Genomic DNA, 18,821 nt, shown 5'->3' on the forward strand with positions numbered 1-18,821 from the left:
TGTAAATAACAAGAAGCCAGATACTTTGTTGCATGTGCTTCTGCTGATATTAATCGTGTCTCCCCTTCAGTTCAGGAATCGATCCCCACACTGCGTGTCAATTGAACTTTCCAACACTGACAAGTAATACTGATTCAATTTGACTATATATTCAATAATTATATTAATTAATGCAAATTAAAAATAACAACTATCAAAATTACCTTAATCAAATCACTGCTACTTATCTGCAATTTATTTGTAATTTCTTCAAACAAATTCATATTATTTCTATAAAGAAGTACAGGAACTACTGAATGTTTCCACTTTAAGTAAAATTCTTTTTCAGATGAACAATTCATCAAAGTCCATGGAAAATCCTGAAAAATAATAATACAGTGAAATAAAATAAATATAATCCTGTATAACGTATGCTTAGCTTGTACCATTATTCTGATAAAGGTAGTAAAACATTAACCTTAGTCAAACACTGTAAATAAAATTTATTGTAAAGCAAAAGAGAATAATAATCTGATATGGAGTTGACTAACGCTTTTTAATTTTTAATATGAAATTGAAAATTTCATTAATCGTGGCCCTGTTCACAACAGTTTATGACTATTTTCAACATTACACAAAAAAATTCATTAAATTCATTCTAAAATATAACTGTGATAACCTATTTACCAGTGTATTAACTTCTCAATGTTAAAGTTTTAAGAAATAAATATATTTAACAATTTATTTGTGATTACTATTATTAATAGAAACATTCATTAGTAATCGCTCATAAAATCTTGTTAAAATTATTGTTTAAAAATTCATCAACAAAATAATACCTTATTTATGAGTAAATTTTTTTGTCTTCTTTTTGAAAGAAATTTTATATTGTGGGCAAGGCTTGTAATAAAATTTGAGAAGCATACATGTGGCTTAATTTTTTTATATAAAGGGTAAGATGATGAGCAGTTAATCTAAAATGTTTTATTCTGTTTGATAATTGTGCTAGAAAAGGTTTCACAAAAGAATTCTCAGTTTTGAGGGAACAAGAAATGATATAAACAGTTAGGCAACTAATTATGAATTTATTAAACATCTGTTAAGAATTTTGCAAGTGATTCTCTTTTGTTAGCAAGACATGTTGCTCTTAGTATTTTCTTTTGAAATTTGAAAAGATATAGAGTATGGCTGGTTGCCCAAATAACAATACCATACATAAGAACAGATAGATTTTATGTATGCATTTACTATTTCTCAGACCTCCAGGCTGGTTTAGTAGTTAACTTGTCGCAAACCACTTATTTAACAGCTGATTTTTGAAGTTGAAGGTTCAAAACCTAGTAAAAGTTAGTAGCTTTTATACGGTTTTAAATACTAGACTATGGATACTCATGTACTTTGGTGGTTGGAATTCAATTAACCACATGTCTCAAGACTGGCCTGAGTCTGTACAAGACTACACATCATTCTCATCTCATTAAGCTATGGGAGTGAGGTTACTTATTGCTCACTAGTTGAACAGATTGCAATGTATACTTTAGGAAAATAAAAATTTACATTTTACAGAGATTAATTAATTTGTGAGGGCAATGTGATATCCAGTTTTATGGATATCTCCCAAAAATTTGCGGTTTTTCAAAGGATTCCAAAACAAATTAAATTTAAGGCATATCATAAAATGTAAAGATAATAAATTATTTTATTTGCAAGTATTTCATTTTTTTTTTTTTTTATTTATAATCAGACTATCTAATAAGATGCAGCAACTAGAGGCTCCACAATATTTTTCGAAACAAGACTCTTCTAAAGTCTACATAGTTTAATTCTATAATTTATATCAAAAACCATCAATGGAATAACTTAACACGATTTAATATCTTAGATGTAGTCTCATCTCATCCAGTAAATTTAAAATCACTTAAAGAGGATGTAGCAGATGATCTTACTTTATTTACAGAGGCGTTTCAAAAAATAATGAAGGAAATTATTAGTTTTAAAGGGGGAAATAATGACCGAATTGATATTTGGGAACCAATGATTTAAAGCAACGTTTAAAAAGTAATTTAATTTTCTACAATAATCAGAGTTCAGTTCATTCATAAATCTTTTTTAAAATAGTTCAGAATGTTTAGAATTTAGAAGTTGGTTTAGAAATAAATTTATAATTTATTGTCAAATAACCTATTTACTATTTTCTTAAATATTTTTTTATAGTTTTTGACACATTTAAAAATTCACTATTTGAGTTGAGTTATATACAATAATTATTAGTACAGAGCTGATACAGGTCTTGAAAAGATAAATTTTAGAAAGATTATTATATATATATATATGTAGTAGTAGAAATTTGCCAGCTGAAGCACAAACTTTAATGAATTGAGTTAATGAATTTTGAACAGTCAGTATCTTCACTGTGTGAACTGGGTTTGAACTGATTATGAATATCTAAAAACCAATTTCTAAATTTTTTGAAATTCCAAGTTTCAAGGCTTAATATTGATTTTTAACATTTTTTTGAAACACTGTTATTTTTTTAATTTATCAGTAGGAAATGTAGAAATCAACCTGATTCTTTGGTGAATATGATCTTCATATCAATAAACCAATTTTTAGATTTTTGAAATTCTGCCTTGAAAGGAAATGAAGAAAGGTAAAAAATTTTGAACAATGATCATAAATTTTCCCAATCCCGACTATAGTAAATGAGATATTCAGTAGATTTGAACTTGCAAATACTCCTCAGATAAATATTTAAAAACTGTTTTTGGGGTTTTTTTATTCTGATTTTTTTAAGGAGTGCAAAGGTATATGACACTGCAGCTCAACCAACATAACTATTGCCACCATTACTGTATGTGTGACTGGATGCACCTGCCTCCAGTTACTTGATTAAAAAACGTGAAATAAAATGACTGACTGCTAACAGGAAATGTAAGTAATCATATAGCGTGGGCGAAGCTGTGATGGGGAGCTAGTATATATATATATATATATATATATATTTGATTATATTAAATAAGCCACCTAGTACAGCATATTGAGGTAAGACATATCCTACCTTAATTTTTCATGAAAGTACTTTCACAGGATCCTGCATCCTCAGACATAATTGAAAAAAGTGTTTTTTCACAGGATCCTGTGAAAGTACTTTCATGAAAACTTAAGGTAAGATAGATCTTATCTCAATGTTCTGTACTAAGTGATTTATTTATAATTTACGAGTTTAGAGGAATAGTATGAATTTTAAAAAGATTAATTTCAGTAAAATTAATATGTATTTATATATACAGGGTCATTCACGGGAACCGGATGTTTTTAAAATAATCATAAAAAATTGAATATTTACTTTAAAAAAGTTTTATTGGTACTGAAACACTTGTTAAATCAAAGCATTTGTTACTTACTCGTGAACGAAAAATTATGTCCGGCAAGTGATGTCCATTTTGGGCAATACATTGTTGTAGCCTTTCACGGTAACTGACCTCAATTCTTTGCAGCATGTCTACATCAATCTGGGTGACATGATGACGAATTGCGATCTTTAGGTCTTTCCAATATACGCGGTTTATTGCCGTACACATGCGATTTCAGAAACCCCAACAGAAAAAAATCACAACTACTCAAGTCGGGGGACTGAGGGGGCCAAGGAATGTCGCCAAATCTGGAAACGATCCGTCCTGGAAACAAGTTACGGAGAACAGCCATCGTTGCCCTCGCTGTGTGCGCTGTAGCTCCATCCTGCTGGAAAACACAATTTGAAAATCGATTCCCCAGTTTCGTAACTCAGGGATGAAAAATGTATTCAACATCGCAACATAATGATCAGCTGTTACAGTTACGGCAGCGTCATTTTCTTAAAAAAAATATGGTCCAATAACACCGACCTTTCCTACTGAACACCAGACAGTTACCTTTGGGGTATGAAGTGGTCTCTCGTAAAGCTGATGTGGGTTTCTTTCTGCCCAATACCGGCAATTTTGTTTGTTGACGAAGCCATTCAGATGAAAATGGGCTTTGTCACTCATTAACAATAACAAATTTTCATTTTCTTCAAAAATGGTAAGCATTTGTCGACAAAATTGTAATCGCTGCGTGAAATCTTGCTCGTTTAACTGCTGCACGACGGCTATCTTTTAAAGATGGAAATGCAGGTCTGTATGCAGAATTCGTCTTACCGTACTAGTGCTCATTTGAAGCATTGCTGAATGCCTCTGAATAGAGCGCCGTGGGCTTTTGACAATGGCTTCCCTTACTCGTTCAATGTTCTCCGGAGTGCTAGCAGTTCGTCAGGGACCCGGTGGTTTTTTCTTCAATATTGAACCACTTGTTCGAAGGTTGTTTACCCATCGCAATATTGTGTTACGAGAAGGGATACTTACATTACGATGGATATTAAACTGACGGCGGAAATCTCGCTGAACAGCAGTTACGGATTCGTCATTTCGCACAAGACTGTCATACGCGTACAGGCGTTGGTCTAGCATCCATGGCTCCATGTCAACGACTAAAATGTAAATGCTATGAACAAAGGAAACGTCAGACACCAGCCACATGCCCCTCCCACCTCGAACGCCCGAGTACAACCCACTTCAAAAACATCCGGTTCCCGTGAATGACCCTATATATACATATGTATAAATATATATATATATTTTTTTTTTTTTGAAGATTCAAACAATTCATTAACTTATTGACCCCTGTGCTAATAAAATTTAATATTAAATGAAATTTAAATCTCCAAAACAGAGTAAATAGGTAAATTAAAATTACCATATTAATTCTAAGAATCAATTTTTGTGAGATTCCACATCTTCAGTTTGTATTCCATTTATACTTACACAAAATCAATCATTTATAAGAATTTAGAAAATGCTGAAATTGTTGAATTGCTGAAATGAAAAAATTTCAGCATTTTCTAAATTCTAAATTTAAAAAAAAAACAGTTAATTTTCTGTAATTATAGAATTGAATACCAGCTGAAGATGTGGGATTCACAAAAATTGATTCTTGGTATTAATTTGTTAAGTTTATCTCTTTACTGTGTTTTAGTGGTTAAAGTTTCTTTTATGTTGAATTAGTTTAGAACAGTGATCAATATGTTCATCAATTACTTGAATTTTCAAAATATATATATATACTCAAGAGATTCTAAAGTGCACAGCAATCTCGCAGGTGATGATTCTACAGCCAAAAATATGATAAAAAGTTTATTATAAACATAGGTCAGAAAATGGTTCGTTAGCGAGTTTTGGTTTGCAAAACATTTAGTCCTGCTTCCTGCTCTCTCTGTGAAATTAAACTGTACTAAAATTCTTGGGATACAAATCGACAGCTAAATTTTGCGCTTCTTTAAGGTTTTTATCTAAGAAATTGAATAAAAGTGGTCCCAGACCTCTAGCTCACTTAGATTTAAAAAAAAAAAAAACTGTTAATTTACCAATAAATAAATAATAAGTTCTAATTAACTTTACACAGTATCTAATTCTGAGAAAACTGATGCAAATAATGTCTATTAAAATTAAATACAAATTTGAAAAGTTTAACTTTAGTAGAAAACAGAACACACAAACTGGATTGGAAAAGAGATACAATTTTAAACAGAACAAAATTAAAAATGTTTATTTTTCATTGGCTTACAACAACAGCTAATCAGCAATTAAGTTTAACGTTTAACATTTGAATATTCATTTGAGGAGAGTTTGTGCTTTAATTGATCCATCAGTCATTCACAATGGGTGATACCACAAATTTGTTTTCAGTTGGAGTTGACGAACATGTTGTTAATTTATGGTAAAGTAGATAAAAATAGATTGGCTGCTGTGCCAATGTAACTGTTTTATAGAATTTGAAATTATTATGGACAAATATGCAAATTCTGCTGTTCAGTATTGGAATGATGTAATATTTAAAACAAATTCTCCTTTGTTCTAACATCATTACTGCCAACAATAGGTTGGCAGTAATATTACATCATTTGACGAACAAAATTCTAATATTCATCCATAATTTCAAAATTTATAAAGCAATAACTTTTTTGACAAATTCAAAATTTACAAATTATAAAAACAATTTTATTTTAATGTAATTATAGAATTAAATACCAACTGAGGATGTGGGATCCCGCAAAAATCGATTCTTGAAATTAATATGGTAAGTTTAACTTTTCTATTTACTACGTTTTAGTGGTTTAAATTTTGTTTGATAATAAATTTTATTAGCACATGGTCAGTATGTTAATGGAATAAATGTATATATATATATATACATAAACATGGATAAATGGTAATGTTTACTAACAAATGAAACAAAAACAGAAACTCTTTCAGATAAAATAAAATTAACATTTCTCCAAAGAAAATTGAACTAACACTTTCACATGAAAGCACATGCCATCATTCTGATGATCTACATCAAATGAGGGCCATTTGAAATGGCTCCTGTTCAGAAAAACTTCTTTTTTTTTAAATATTTATATAAGTGTTATTTTTAAAGTTAAAAAAGACCGCATTAAAATATATTTGAACTGAATATGAACATCCAAGGAACAGTTAAGTTAGATAAATGTAGCGAAAAAGAGCCAATAAATTACCTCTCAACAAACTCAAAAGCATGCATTGTTTACCAAACATATACTGGTTTACTTATGATATATTCTTTTTGTTGTGTTAAATACCGATTAATACAAAAAATTCACAAAATTAGAAATACTTTTTCTCATTAACAGTTTCTATATTCTGTACAATTTTTGTTTTTCAAAGAAGCAAAACAAATAGCAGAAATATAAATTTACATAGAAGTCAAAAGAAATGGACAGTCTAGTATAAAATAATAATTTTATACTAAACTTTATATAAATAATATATACTTAATACCTTAACTGTGTTATATTTTTCATTCCATTGATAGAATTAACTGCTGATAGTGTTTTCAATTAATGATGCTGAATCATTTAATTTCAATGTTTTTTCGACAAGCTTTAGGACTTTTAATACCAAATCTGAAAGCAGAAAAAGAAGGCAAAATAGTTATACTTTTTCATTACTAATTAAATCTTATATATTTATAAAAATGAATGTTTGTATGTTTGTTTGTCCAATACGCGTTCCTATACCATTCATCTGATTGCGATGAAATTTTGGTAGTTGTTGTGCACACACCCATGAAGGTTTCTGAATTACTCTGGACCCGCTAGGTGGCGCTGGGGGTTGAGGTATTTAAAAAAATTGTATTTATGGTCCGATTTGGCTCATATTCAAAATATGTGTTACTTACATGGAAAGAAGTACCTCGCAAAAAATGGACCCGCTAGATGGCGCTGGGGTTGAGATATATGGAAAAAATTGCATTTATGGTCGATTTGAGTCATATTCAGAATGTACATTAGTTGCATCAAAAGAAATATTTTTGCAAAAAATGGACCTCCTAGGTGGCACTGGGGTTGAGATATTTATCTCATCACCTAGATATTAACTATCACCTAGATAGTTAACAAAGTAAAAAAAATAAAAAATAAAAAAAAATAAAGCCTAGGGGATTATAAGGCAAACAGTAAAATTCATCTACGATTTTATGATTCAACAATTCTTGCATCTTTAGAGTATCTCTCTAAAAAAAAAAAAAAAAAAAAAAATATTTAGTTACAACTAAAGGCACATTTAATAAAAATCCCATCGTTTAAATAATAAAACGTCACTGAAAAAAAGTTGGAAAGGATAGCAGAAAGCTGAGAAAATTTGCTGTCTGGTATCCATAATAGTGGATGATAAAAAAAACACAATAGCAAAGAAACTATATCAAACAAAAAACCTTCATATTTAGTAATATTTTTCTAAAATACAGCCATTTTGCAATTTTGAGATATGCAACTAGTTCACTAAACTTGATAAAGAATGTTTTTATTCACAACTATCAAAAGTTCACTGAATGGTATTAATGGTACAATTTTTAGTGACCAACTCTGACTCCAAAGAAATTCATTTAAATTTAATTTATCACTCTCCAATGGCTTCTTACACCGAAGGATTATTCATGTATTCAAAAGTAATGTAACATAATTTTATAATGTAAATAAATGTAGTGCTTTTTATATTAAAGCAACATTTGAGACATTAGTTAACAACACTTTTTTTTTTTTTAACTGAATCCCATCAAAAGCCAGACTAAGGTAAAAAATACATCCCCAAGCCTCTTGAACTATTCACAAACTATTTTTAAATAAAAAAATAAAGAAATATTATCAAATTCCTAGGCTTTTATTTCAATGAATAAATGAAAATTAAAAATGTAACCGAAAAGATAACTTGAAGTTTAAAAATGTTAGTTATTTTTAAAACTTTAATCAAAAATTTTAAATAAAATAGTTAAAAATTTAGTTTAAAAATTCTAATCAGTTACAGCAGTTGGGAAGCTCCTCTTAATTGGTTGTTACTTCTCAATGAAATAAATGATTCAGGATATGCAACCTTGTCTAGTATTTTTTTCAGCTTGCTACAGTCATTTTTTGATACAGCCCTGCAGTAATTACAGGGCTGTATCAAAGAATCAAGAGCATTCTCTGACTATTGTCAGAGAAGTTAGCTAATAATGGTTTAAATGTTATAAAATGAAGATACAATCTCAAGAGCCTATGTATGATGATGAAGGGATGAAGGTGTGATAATATTTGATTACATGAAGTGTATGATCATACAGGCATAAATATCTCAAAAATTATAGATAACTCCTATGATTATTCAAACTCAACATATACTTTTTAATAATGCTGTAAAACTCCCTACTTGGATTCTTCCTCAATAGAAACTTTTATCACTGAATTACCTTTCTGAGTTAACTTAAACTTATGAAATAAAAACAAATACGTCAAAACAAAACCTGATATTCAGGCAAGTTTTCCATTTTTTTCCAAGTGAATGTAGATGAGTGATCTACACTGATGTGTCTAAATAAAGTACAAATGGACAATAAAATACTGCATGTATAAGCTCTCTACATGAAACTGATCAACAAAAGGCATGTAATCCATTCCAGTTATATCTGCTAATGTAAAAACATTGACAGTTTGGGAGGAGAGCTATTGACAGCAAGCTATGACATATTAAACTGTCACCACAGAGCAATTCGTGATGATCTTATAAACCTGTCCTTTGCTTGGGGCATATTGCAAATCAGTTAAAATCTGTAGTTTTCTCATTTTGTCTTGTGATGCTGTAACATGTCTCTTGGATAACTACTGTATAATGATTTGACAAACTCTGCATGGTTGCACATATTACACATAGCACTGTAATGGAAATTCAAACTTGGACATAGTATTCTCAATGATGAAATGGCTGAAATTAACAAACTTTTTAAATTTTTTTAAAGCTATCAGAGTACTTGGCCTTTAAATTACTTTCAGCCTGTTTTCTTTTAGTTTTCATTCAAGATGAAGATTTTTTTACATTCATTTTGTTTTAATGAAAAACAGTCTTAATGAGAAACAGTTTTGCTACTGTTTCTTTTTTGCTACTGCTTACAAAACTTTTTCATTGACTTTCCTTTTTCAACATTTCTAAAAAAAAATTAATTAAAAAAACTTTTGTGTTCTCTGCAAGAAGATTGTTTTTTTTTTTTTAATTTGGTTTAATATTGCTAGCAATATATACCAGAGATAAAGAAAAGTCAACACTCCAACTTGCAACATCATAATGATCCATGCTTCTAACTTCTGTGCTCAAATTTTTTCAACCTTAATTGAGAGTCTCAATAATTCAACAAATTTTCATCAAATTTTCTCATGCACAACTTCAAATACACCACTAGAGCGTAACTAAATTTCAATGAAATTGATCTAGTAGTTTGAGATTTTTGAGTCATAAAATTTTATGTATAGGCCTATAAAAATGTAATGAAATCCAAATTTAAGTGAATGGTATTTTCACTTCATACCTCAAAACATAAAGAAGATCCATTTTCATCCCCCATTACCATGCAATCAAAAGTAATACTGTACTTTTCTTTGAAAAGTCTGTAATAATTGTTCAAAGATCCAGCCTGGTATTATTTCTTTGTGACTGGTTAATAGCAACAACCTTTCTGTCTGTTTGCTCACAAAAAAGCACAAGTTGAATAACCAAAGATTTTGTAGATCAAGTTGATCCCATCATCTTTGTCTACTTTAGTCACTAACTCAATGGAGCTTTATGAAGTGGAATGATATAATTATCAGATAAATTAAGAAATATTTTTATTAATATAATTATTATTAAAGAAAAGTTAAACATAAAAATTCAGATATTTTCATATGAGAATCTTTTTTTTTATGTCAATAAATTTATTTTTCAAATAATATAATTTTCCTTAAATAAAATTTGTATATTTAATCTATACAAATTTCAGATTCCTTGACCACTGAGAAGGATTGTAATTTTAGTAAAAAAAAAATTTTTAATTACTCACGTCAGTATATGAATATATGATATATATGAATGTACATAAATCTTTCTAAAAGTGTGTTTTTTTCACAAAGACTAAGTAAACTTATATATTCAAAAATTTGTGCATTTCCAGTTAACATATACCATTGCTTTTATTTAAGAGAAATATAAATTGAGCAATACCCATCAATGGCTGTAAGCTATATAATTCTTTAAAATATTTTCTTTGCTATAAATAAATTTGCTGGAAAACAGACAAATAATATTTTATTCTATGAAATTTTGTTTAAAAATTGTTTATTAAGACCAATTTAAAAATTGGTTTTACTATAATACATCAAACTAAGATCGTTTAAATAAAATTAAATCATAATCCACTAACCAGTCTTTATTTTTTTTTTCATGAACCAGTACCATAAGAGTGAAAAGAACTTTGGAACGGCAGCGAGGACAATTTACAAGTACATTTGCCAGTGCATTTAATACACTGAATATTCTATTGACTGACTCATCATCCATCTCCTCTTCAGATAATTCTATAAAATAAAAATTTATTAGCGCCTATAAATTCACAGATTTCAAGCAGTAAATTATATGAGTGTCTACTTGTGGAAAGATACACTATTGCTAAAAAAGATTGTCATAGAATCTTTAAATTAATAACAGAATTACACAAAGATGAATACTTTCCTTCAATATGTTAAAAATAAACAAAGTTGTAGATAACCAATTTTTTATAGAAAATAATTGTATTACTTTCTTTTTTTTACAATCATTAAGTTGGGTTTTTATCCAAATTTTTTAAAATATATGGCAATACTTTGTAATAATAAAGTTGTGGAGCAGCAAGGAATCACTAGCATATATTCATTTATCACTTAAATAATTAGGTTTCACTGATCAATGCATTTGATAAGAATAATATGCTAATTATTATGATTTTTTAACATATATTTTACAGACTATAAATAGATACTACTATGTATAACGAAAGAAAATTCGCCCAGCTTTTGAAAAACGTTCATCAGAGAGAACTCTAAAAAAAAATTTATACACAGCTAAAGTTATTCTTTTCTGAACTTAATTGTGTAGTGTAAGCTTTAAATAGGTTTATTTAGAATTTAAAAAATGTTATTAAAGGAAAAACTATTTTAGTACATTTTTCAAGTAGATACTCGAGACCATTTATTCAGTACAATTTCAGGATAACAAATCTCTCTTCTCCAGAGATATTTTAAAATATTTTTTTAGTATTAACAAAGTTTCATTCAGTCTTTAATATAAAAGATGCAAAAGTTACAGCAGCTTAAAAAAATCAATTTTCCATTTCCAAAAACATTAGTGAAAAATTGCTGAAAAACTTACATTAATAAAAGAGCAACATAAAAATGTTTGGAAGAGTTTTTAGCAAACTTGATGTACTTTCTATAGCTGAATGAAACTAACTGAAAAGTTAATGATCATTTTGGGAACAAAGTTAAAGAATAAATACAGTCATGATGTACTCTGTTACATAATCAAATTGTACACCTCATGTGTGGCACTGATATATTTACTGCCTACTACTGAATTTTTTCTTGTTATGAATTTTTTTCTCTGTTATCATATTATTATGTTATATAGTTTTTCTTGTATTCGAACAATCAAACAGACGTGTCAATTAACTTTTTATGAATTGGAGAAGCGAACAGTAAAATAATGTGAAAAAAAATGTTCTATGTTAATACTAGAAAGTAAGTAGTAAATGTTAATTTATTTGTATCATTTGGAAGATTTAATAAATCATTGTTTTTTGTGGGTGAACAGTTTTAGCCATCAAAATAGTTCTTATTCAGTTAGATTTCATACACTGTCTTTTTGATTCTGACTACTTGTGTTGAGTAGAATGTCTATTGACTGTAATCTAGCAATCTTATTTTACAAATTTTCTTTAATTTGATCAAAGTAAAAAAAAATTCTATCACATTTTTCTGTAACTTGACAGCAAGTATGGAATTCTTAACTTATAACTAAAAAAAAAAGTATCAGGTAAGAATGAAACACCTGGAAGTAGTATACACAACAAAAAACACTATATACAGAACATTTTTTAACAATTACTATATAATATATAATCTGATTTTATTTCTTAATATAATCTCATTCTAATAAAAATAATTTTTTAAAACAATAATAAAAGAAATAAAAACCAAGTATCCTTTACAGAATGTTTTCCCACACAATTGGCACCTCTAGAATGTTAATACTATGCTATTAATGTTTTTATTTTAATGACATGAGAATTTTGCATGAATCTAGTAACAAAAGAACTCTTTGTACTCTAATGTATAACAGAATTGTCTGTAATGAAAACAGAATTCATTAAAACTTTGAATTAACATAGTCTGATCAGGAAATTTGTTTTGTTAAATTCTCAATTGCCTTCTACACAGCAGAAAAGAAAAAGGTAAAAATCAGAGCCAGTCACCTTTAATAAATGGAAGAATGATCTGAAAAAGCAACACTAATGGTTTCTTAAATTATATTTCCCGGACTTTTAATTGAGAAAAAATGATCCTGACAAAAAAAGAAGTTTTTAAAAAAACAGTTAGTCAAAAAAACATTACAGTAAGTCAAAAGCTGATCTCTTGAAAATCTTACTCCATCATTTTACAAAAACTGAAATATAAAAAATAAAATTCTGGATATATTTAAACCATTCTTTTCTAGATTGTTTCGCTTCTGGGATCCAATAAGAATTCAATGGTATCAAAGCAGTCCAAGTCCACCAAGGTTCCTTCAAATAATTTGTCTGAAACACTTCACTACAAATGACAAAACTATATTAATTGAAATAAACAGAAAAACCAAAGCCAGCAACAAACCTACATTTTTATATTAATGAAAAAATACAAAAATAACTTTCGTTAATCTTTAATTATTTTAATTATGGAATACTATTTTGTAAATGGAAAAATTGTTTAATTTAATTTTAAATCTAGGAAGTTTCTAGAAGAGATTATTTCTATAATAACTGAATATTTAATCTAATGTTTAACATCCAAATCACATAAAAAAAATAAAATAATTACTTAACTTATCCAACACAAAATTCATTTACACATTGCTTATTCGATTGGATGCAGAACTTTGTCACTGACTTGCACTGAAATATTACTGTGGTTAGAATGAATTTTTTTGAAAAAATTTTAAAAGTTAAGATTCTTTTGTTTTTTTAAATGAAGGATAAGAGAGGAATCCAGGTAAGCTGATTAAGAAATATATTTTTATTAAATTTAATTTTGTTTGGGAACACTGTAAACATTACAATAATATTTGGGATTTTGCAAGAAACTATTTTTAATTTATAAACTGTAATTTTTATATGTATTATTACAATTTTATTATACAAAACTACATAACTCTTGATTGAACTTCTCAGTGGATGAAATTCATGATACTAATAAAAAATGTTGTAATTATTATTGGTATTCAAATATTTTCTAAAAAATTAATAAAATTCTTATTACATTTTTAATTTTTACAGATTACAATAATACAACATGACAGATCTGTTAAGATGTTACCAGCAAGGATGAAAAGAACTTATTATCTGCTATTAAGTAAAATGCAATGAAAATGGCTTAAAATTCTCCAATAGGCAATAGCTCTTCAAAGTATTATATTTGACACAGACAACATAATTTATTAATACTGCCACAAATATAATTTACCATTGATGAAAGTTAAAAATACAAAAATACCAACTAAATTCAATTGTTTCAAATTGTGTATTTTTCACATTGGTCGATTAACACAAATCCTTTTAGCTAAATAAAGCAGAATAAAATTTTCCTAAAATGTCAGCAACTTATAGTGAAATGGGCTCCATAACAATATCTTCCACCTAAAATAGAATAAAAATACTTACAAGAACTTGTCTGGTAGAACAAGATTAACTTGTTTAAATGCCCAGGGTCGATTATTCATATCAGTCAAAATTAGAAATTAATATTCTAACTGTTTTTTATAAAGTAGAAGAAACTGTGACAATTTACAATTTCTACAATCAGTTTTACTATCACCCAAAAATAGTAATGACTTTCTTATATTTTTGATGGGAAAATTCCATATGAAATAAATGTTAATTAAGTAAGTTAAAGAAAAGATGTTTTTGGTGTTTTTAAAAGCAATTTACAAAAATTTCATCAAACTACAAATGTTTTGTAATGTAGCTTACTAATAAGTCTACCCAACTTCTCTGTAACAGCACTTATACAAAAAATACATAAATAAAAAGTTCAGCTATATTATTAAAATAATGCAAAACTGACTTTTTGGTAAATGAGTTGATTATTTCCTGAATATTATTATTTGAATATTACTTTTTCTCAAATTATTGTTAAATACTCTTGAGAAGATTCTAAAACATAATTACTAATCCATTGTCAACTGTAACCACGTTCAAGTTTCTATTACTCTCTTTTAATTTATCTATTTCAGAATTAATAATTTGCCAAGTAGTTTAACCAATATTTTTAGACAATAACATTTGTTTAAAACTGATAATATTTCTATTTGTATCTTGTAACGTTGAAAATCGTTATTATATGATGAGGTGAGAGACACTGAGCGGAAAGATTTTGCTAGACTATTTGCCACTTCCGAGGATGATGAAAGGAGTTCTCCTTCATCAATAAGACCGAGAATAGATTGTTTCGGTGAACCGAAAATTGCACGAATTTTCTTCCATACAGTAGACGTGGGAGTAGTGCGTGAGATAGTGCTCACGTATTTCGTCCATGAATTCCTCTTAGCGTCCAAGAATACTCGACGGCACACCGCTCTAGCCCTGCAGTATAAATTTAGATGTTCTGTTGTAGGCCTACGATTAAATTTGTGTAGTGCCTGCCGTCGATTCCTAATAGCATATTTGCAATCATTGTTCCACCATGGAACGAAAGGACGTCTAGGATTACCCGATGTTTGTGGGATATATCTGTTGGCATTCTCAAGTATCATGGACGTAAAAGAAGAGTATTGGTCGAGGATGTTCGCTCCATCATCATACTGAGATTGGAATGCTTTATGGTATCCGTTCCAATCTGCCTTTTCAACAATCCATCTCCGTGGCCTTCTTTTAATCTCGCAGTCTACACCGAAACCAATAAGAATTGGTCTATGATCACTGCCGTGAAAGTCACCACAAACAGACCAATTAAAATGAGGGAGCACATTCGGCGAGCATATGGAAAGATCAAGGTTAGATACAGTACCAGTTGATAAGGACATGAATGTGTGTGATCCATTATTCAGTAGGCAAAGGTCAAAGTCTTGTCTCAATCTGTTTATCATATTTCCTCGAGTGGAGCAGAAGGTTGAGCCCCAGGAAATATGATGGGCATTGAAGTCTCCTACTATTAACGATGGAGATGGTATTTGCGTGAGGAGATTTGAGGCACCTAAAGCACTGAACTCAGTGTTCGGTGAGAGATACAGATTGCAGATATGCAATTTGAAGGGAATAGAGACCTTTACTGCAATAGCAGGAATGACAGTGGTTAGTTGAATTCTTGTAGCTGACACCCAATTCTTCATGAAAATCGCTACTCCACCACTCTCCCTACTGTCTACTAGGCAGTCGCATCTCTCACAGAAGTATCCTCTGAGTGTAATTGGGTCATGTTGTAGAAGGTGAGTCTCTTGGAAACACATGATTAGTCCACATGATGTGATTAATCCACATGATTAGTGGATCATGTGTGTGCGCTAGTACTCTAATGTCTTCAATGCGGGACCGAATACCTCTAACATTCCACTGAATAATGTTCATAAGTGTAAAAAAATTAAATTTCGAAAATTATATAAAAATTAGTTGTACGTGATTCGGTTTTTCTTTTTTGTATTTTTTATTTTAAAGAACTCCGATGCCCTAGAGTCAGGTGGTTCCTCAACCATATCCTCCAGTATATGAGGTGATGGTGGAGGAGATTTATTTGAATGGGACGCTGCAGTTGACATCCCAGAGGAGATAGTTATGTGGGATCCCTTTACGGGGAGCTTATTAGGTGGCTTACTGCCAGCTGTGATAGTCGCTATTCGTGCCGGTACGACTTTGGGAGCAGGAACTTTCGTGTGTATCACACTGTTGGATTCACGGAGGACTTTTTATTCATTTTTGTCAGCTCTGAGATAGTGGCTGTAAGTGAAGCTACTTGATCAGATAGCATCTGAACAAGTTTTTTAAGCTCATTGCAGGATCCGCACTGCTGATTATTAACATTTGTAGGAATTTTATTAGATGTAGCGGTGGCAAAAGATACGTCTGGTTTAACCAGGTTCCGTGAATTGTTTATCTTTTTATATTCTCTACGTGCAGCCGGAAAAGATAGTTTTTGCTCCGTACAGATTTTGAGAATTGCCTTTTCTTCTTTAAAAGTTGGGCAATCTCGGGAGCGGGCTGTATGTGGACCACTGCAGTTTGCACATTTTTCACTTTCTTCGCAGTTAGTGTCATTGTGACCTTCTTTACCACATCGAGCACAGATCTCAGTTTTCGTGCAAGATGTTGTAGTGTGACCAAAACCTTGGCATCTGAAACATCGCCGTGGGTTGGGTATGAATGGTCGTACCCGAACCGAGAGGTAACCCACTTTAATCTTCTCCGGTGGAACAGAGAGATTGAATGTTAATATAAGAGACTGTGTCGGTTCTTCTGTTCCGTTCTGCCGTTTCATTATACGTTTCACTTCAACAACATCTTGGTGGCATAGCTCATCAACTATTTCCGAGATATCTATATCTAGAAGGTCTCTACAAAAAATTACACCCCGGCTCGTATTTAATGTTTTGTGGCATTCTGCACTTATATTTATACCACCCATATTATGGAGACGTAAGATAGATCGACTCTGTTCATCGTTGAATGTTTCAACCAGAATCGATCCGTCGCGTAATTTCCTGATATTCTTCGGGGAGCCACTTGCACCTGTTATGGTTTTGTTAATTAAGAAAGGTGAAATCGTTTGAAGGGAGCCACCTTCCTGACTATTTCTGAGAACAATGAATCTAATATTTTTATATTTCGATTCTAACAAGTTGTGGTTCTCTTCAGTAGGACTTTTATCCTCGTCAGACAAAGCTGACCGAGGTCTCTTCACAAGACTGTATTTGGTGGTTTTTTCAGATGGACCACCAACCATCATTGTGTTTATTGATGGAACTGAAATTTTGGTCCCACGAGTACCGGCGAAAAATGGACCACTCCAGCAGAGCGCACGCGTACCGGAGCTAGAGCTAAATACAACTGGGTTCGCCCTGGTGCCCAGAGGACATCGTTCGAGACTCACTACGTAGAGCCATTCACCCATCGGCACGATTTGTTACAACCTTGGGTTACGGTTGCGTTTCGTAAGATGTCGCAACACCACCGAGTGTAAATGTAAGAAATATTAGTGTAGGTTGTTGTTGTGCAATTGTGTATGTGTGTATGTTGTAAGTTATGTAGTGTTCTTGGTGTAGTATATGTGTATAATGTAAAGTGTTCCGCAGCTCATTGTATAGTGAGAAGGAAAGCTGCGGAGGCTAGGCCCATGGGGACGCCAGCCCCCAAAGTCTTAAAGAATAAGACTCCCCGTCGGGATGGCAAGAATCTGTGCAAAAATAAAGTAAATAAGTGTTTTAACGGGTGTTGATATTTTGGTACATCTACTTGGAATATTTTACTAATATCAATGATACTGATTTACTACATATAGCTTTCTTTGAATTTTTAATTGTACTGAATACTACTGCTTTTGAGAAGTATGGGTGTTAAGTTAAATAAATCTATTTTGATATTTTTTTATATCCCCAAGATTGGCTCTTCAGGTAACAAATCAATTTTAAAAGGCTATTGAATATAAGAAGTTTTACATAACTCTTATAAACTTATTTTTTTAGTACACTTATAATGAAGTAATGGATTCTGTTTTTATAGAGTTTAAAGTCTTAAAATAGTGATTGGAAAACTAAACTTAAATTCTTTAGGAGTAAAATTCCAAGATATGTAAGCTCTGCAAAAAGTTTAAATTAAGGACTAATTAGAAAGATTAAAATATAGATTTATTTTTATTATTACTAACTCAGACATCTCCAAGTATTAACAAGAAAGATGGGTTGGATGAAATAACAAGATAAAAAAGCCTCCTGGAAAAGATCAACTGATCTTCAAGCCAGCATGTTAGGTGATGAAGGTCATACTTAAAGTTGTAAGTCATGGTTTGTTATCAAAAAAACAGAAAAGTGGATTATAAACAAAGAAGATGTGTTTTTTGCGAGTACTTTTCAAAACCAAGAACACATTCAAGAAATATCTATGTAGATATATACAGATTGTGAATTAGTTATAGATTGTATTATGTGTTAGTTACAGATTACACAGATGATTGTGTGTAAACAAAATTAGTA

The 18,821-nt window shown here is 30.2% G+C and overlaps 1 protein-coding gene across 2 annotated transcripts in view; it reads right to left on the reverse strand.

The window, feature by feature from the left end:
- Positions 1–336: 336 nt before the first annotated feature.
- Positions 337–18,821, reverse strand: part of LOC142317712 (uncharacterized) — a 66,235-nt gene continuing 47,750 nt past the window's right edge. Inside the window, exons 13-14 of one of the 2 annotated variants that reach the window (XM_075354262.1) lie at positions 6,852–6,976; positions 337–359 (exon numbers count right to left, since the gene is read on the reverse strand). In XM_075354262.1, the coding sequence (XP_075210377.1) occupies positions 6,965–6,976 (12 nt within the window). In that variant the 3' untranslated portion in view covers positions 337–359; positions 6,852–6,964. Of the gene's footprint in view, positions 360–6,849; positions 6,977–10,776; positions 10,931–18,821 lie in introns of those variants that run through there. The other variant, XM_075354269.1, reaches the window with a different exon arrangement.

The sequence above is a fragment of the Lycorma delicatula genome, chromosome 1 (assembly GCF_047948215.1).
Source record: "Lycorma delicatula isolate Av1 chromosome 1, ASM4794821v1, whole genome shotgun sequence".
Taxonomy (NCBI): Eukaryota; Metazoa; Arthropoda; class Insecta; order Hemiptera; family Fulgoridae; genus Lycorma; species Lycorma delicatula.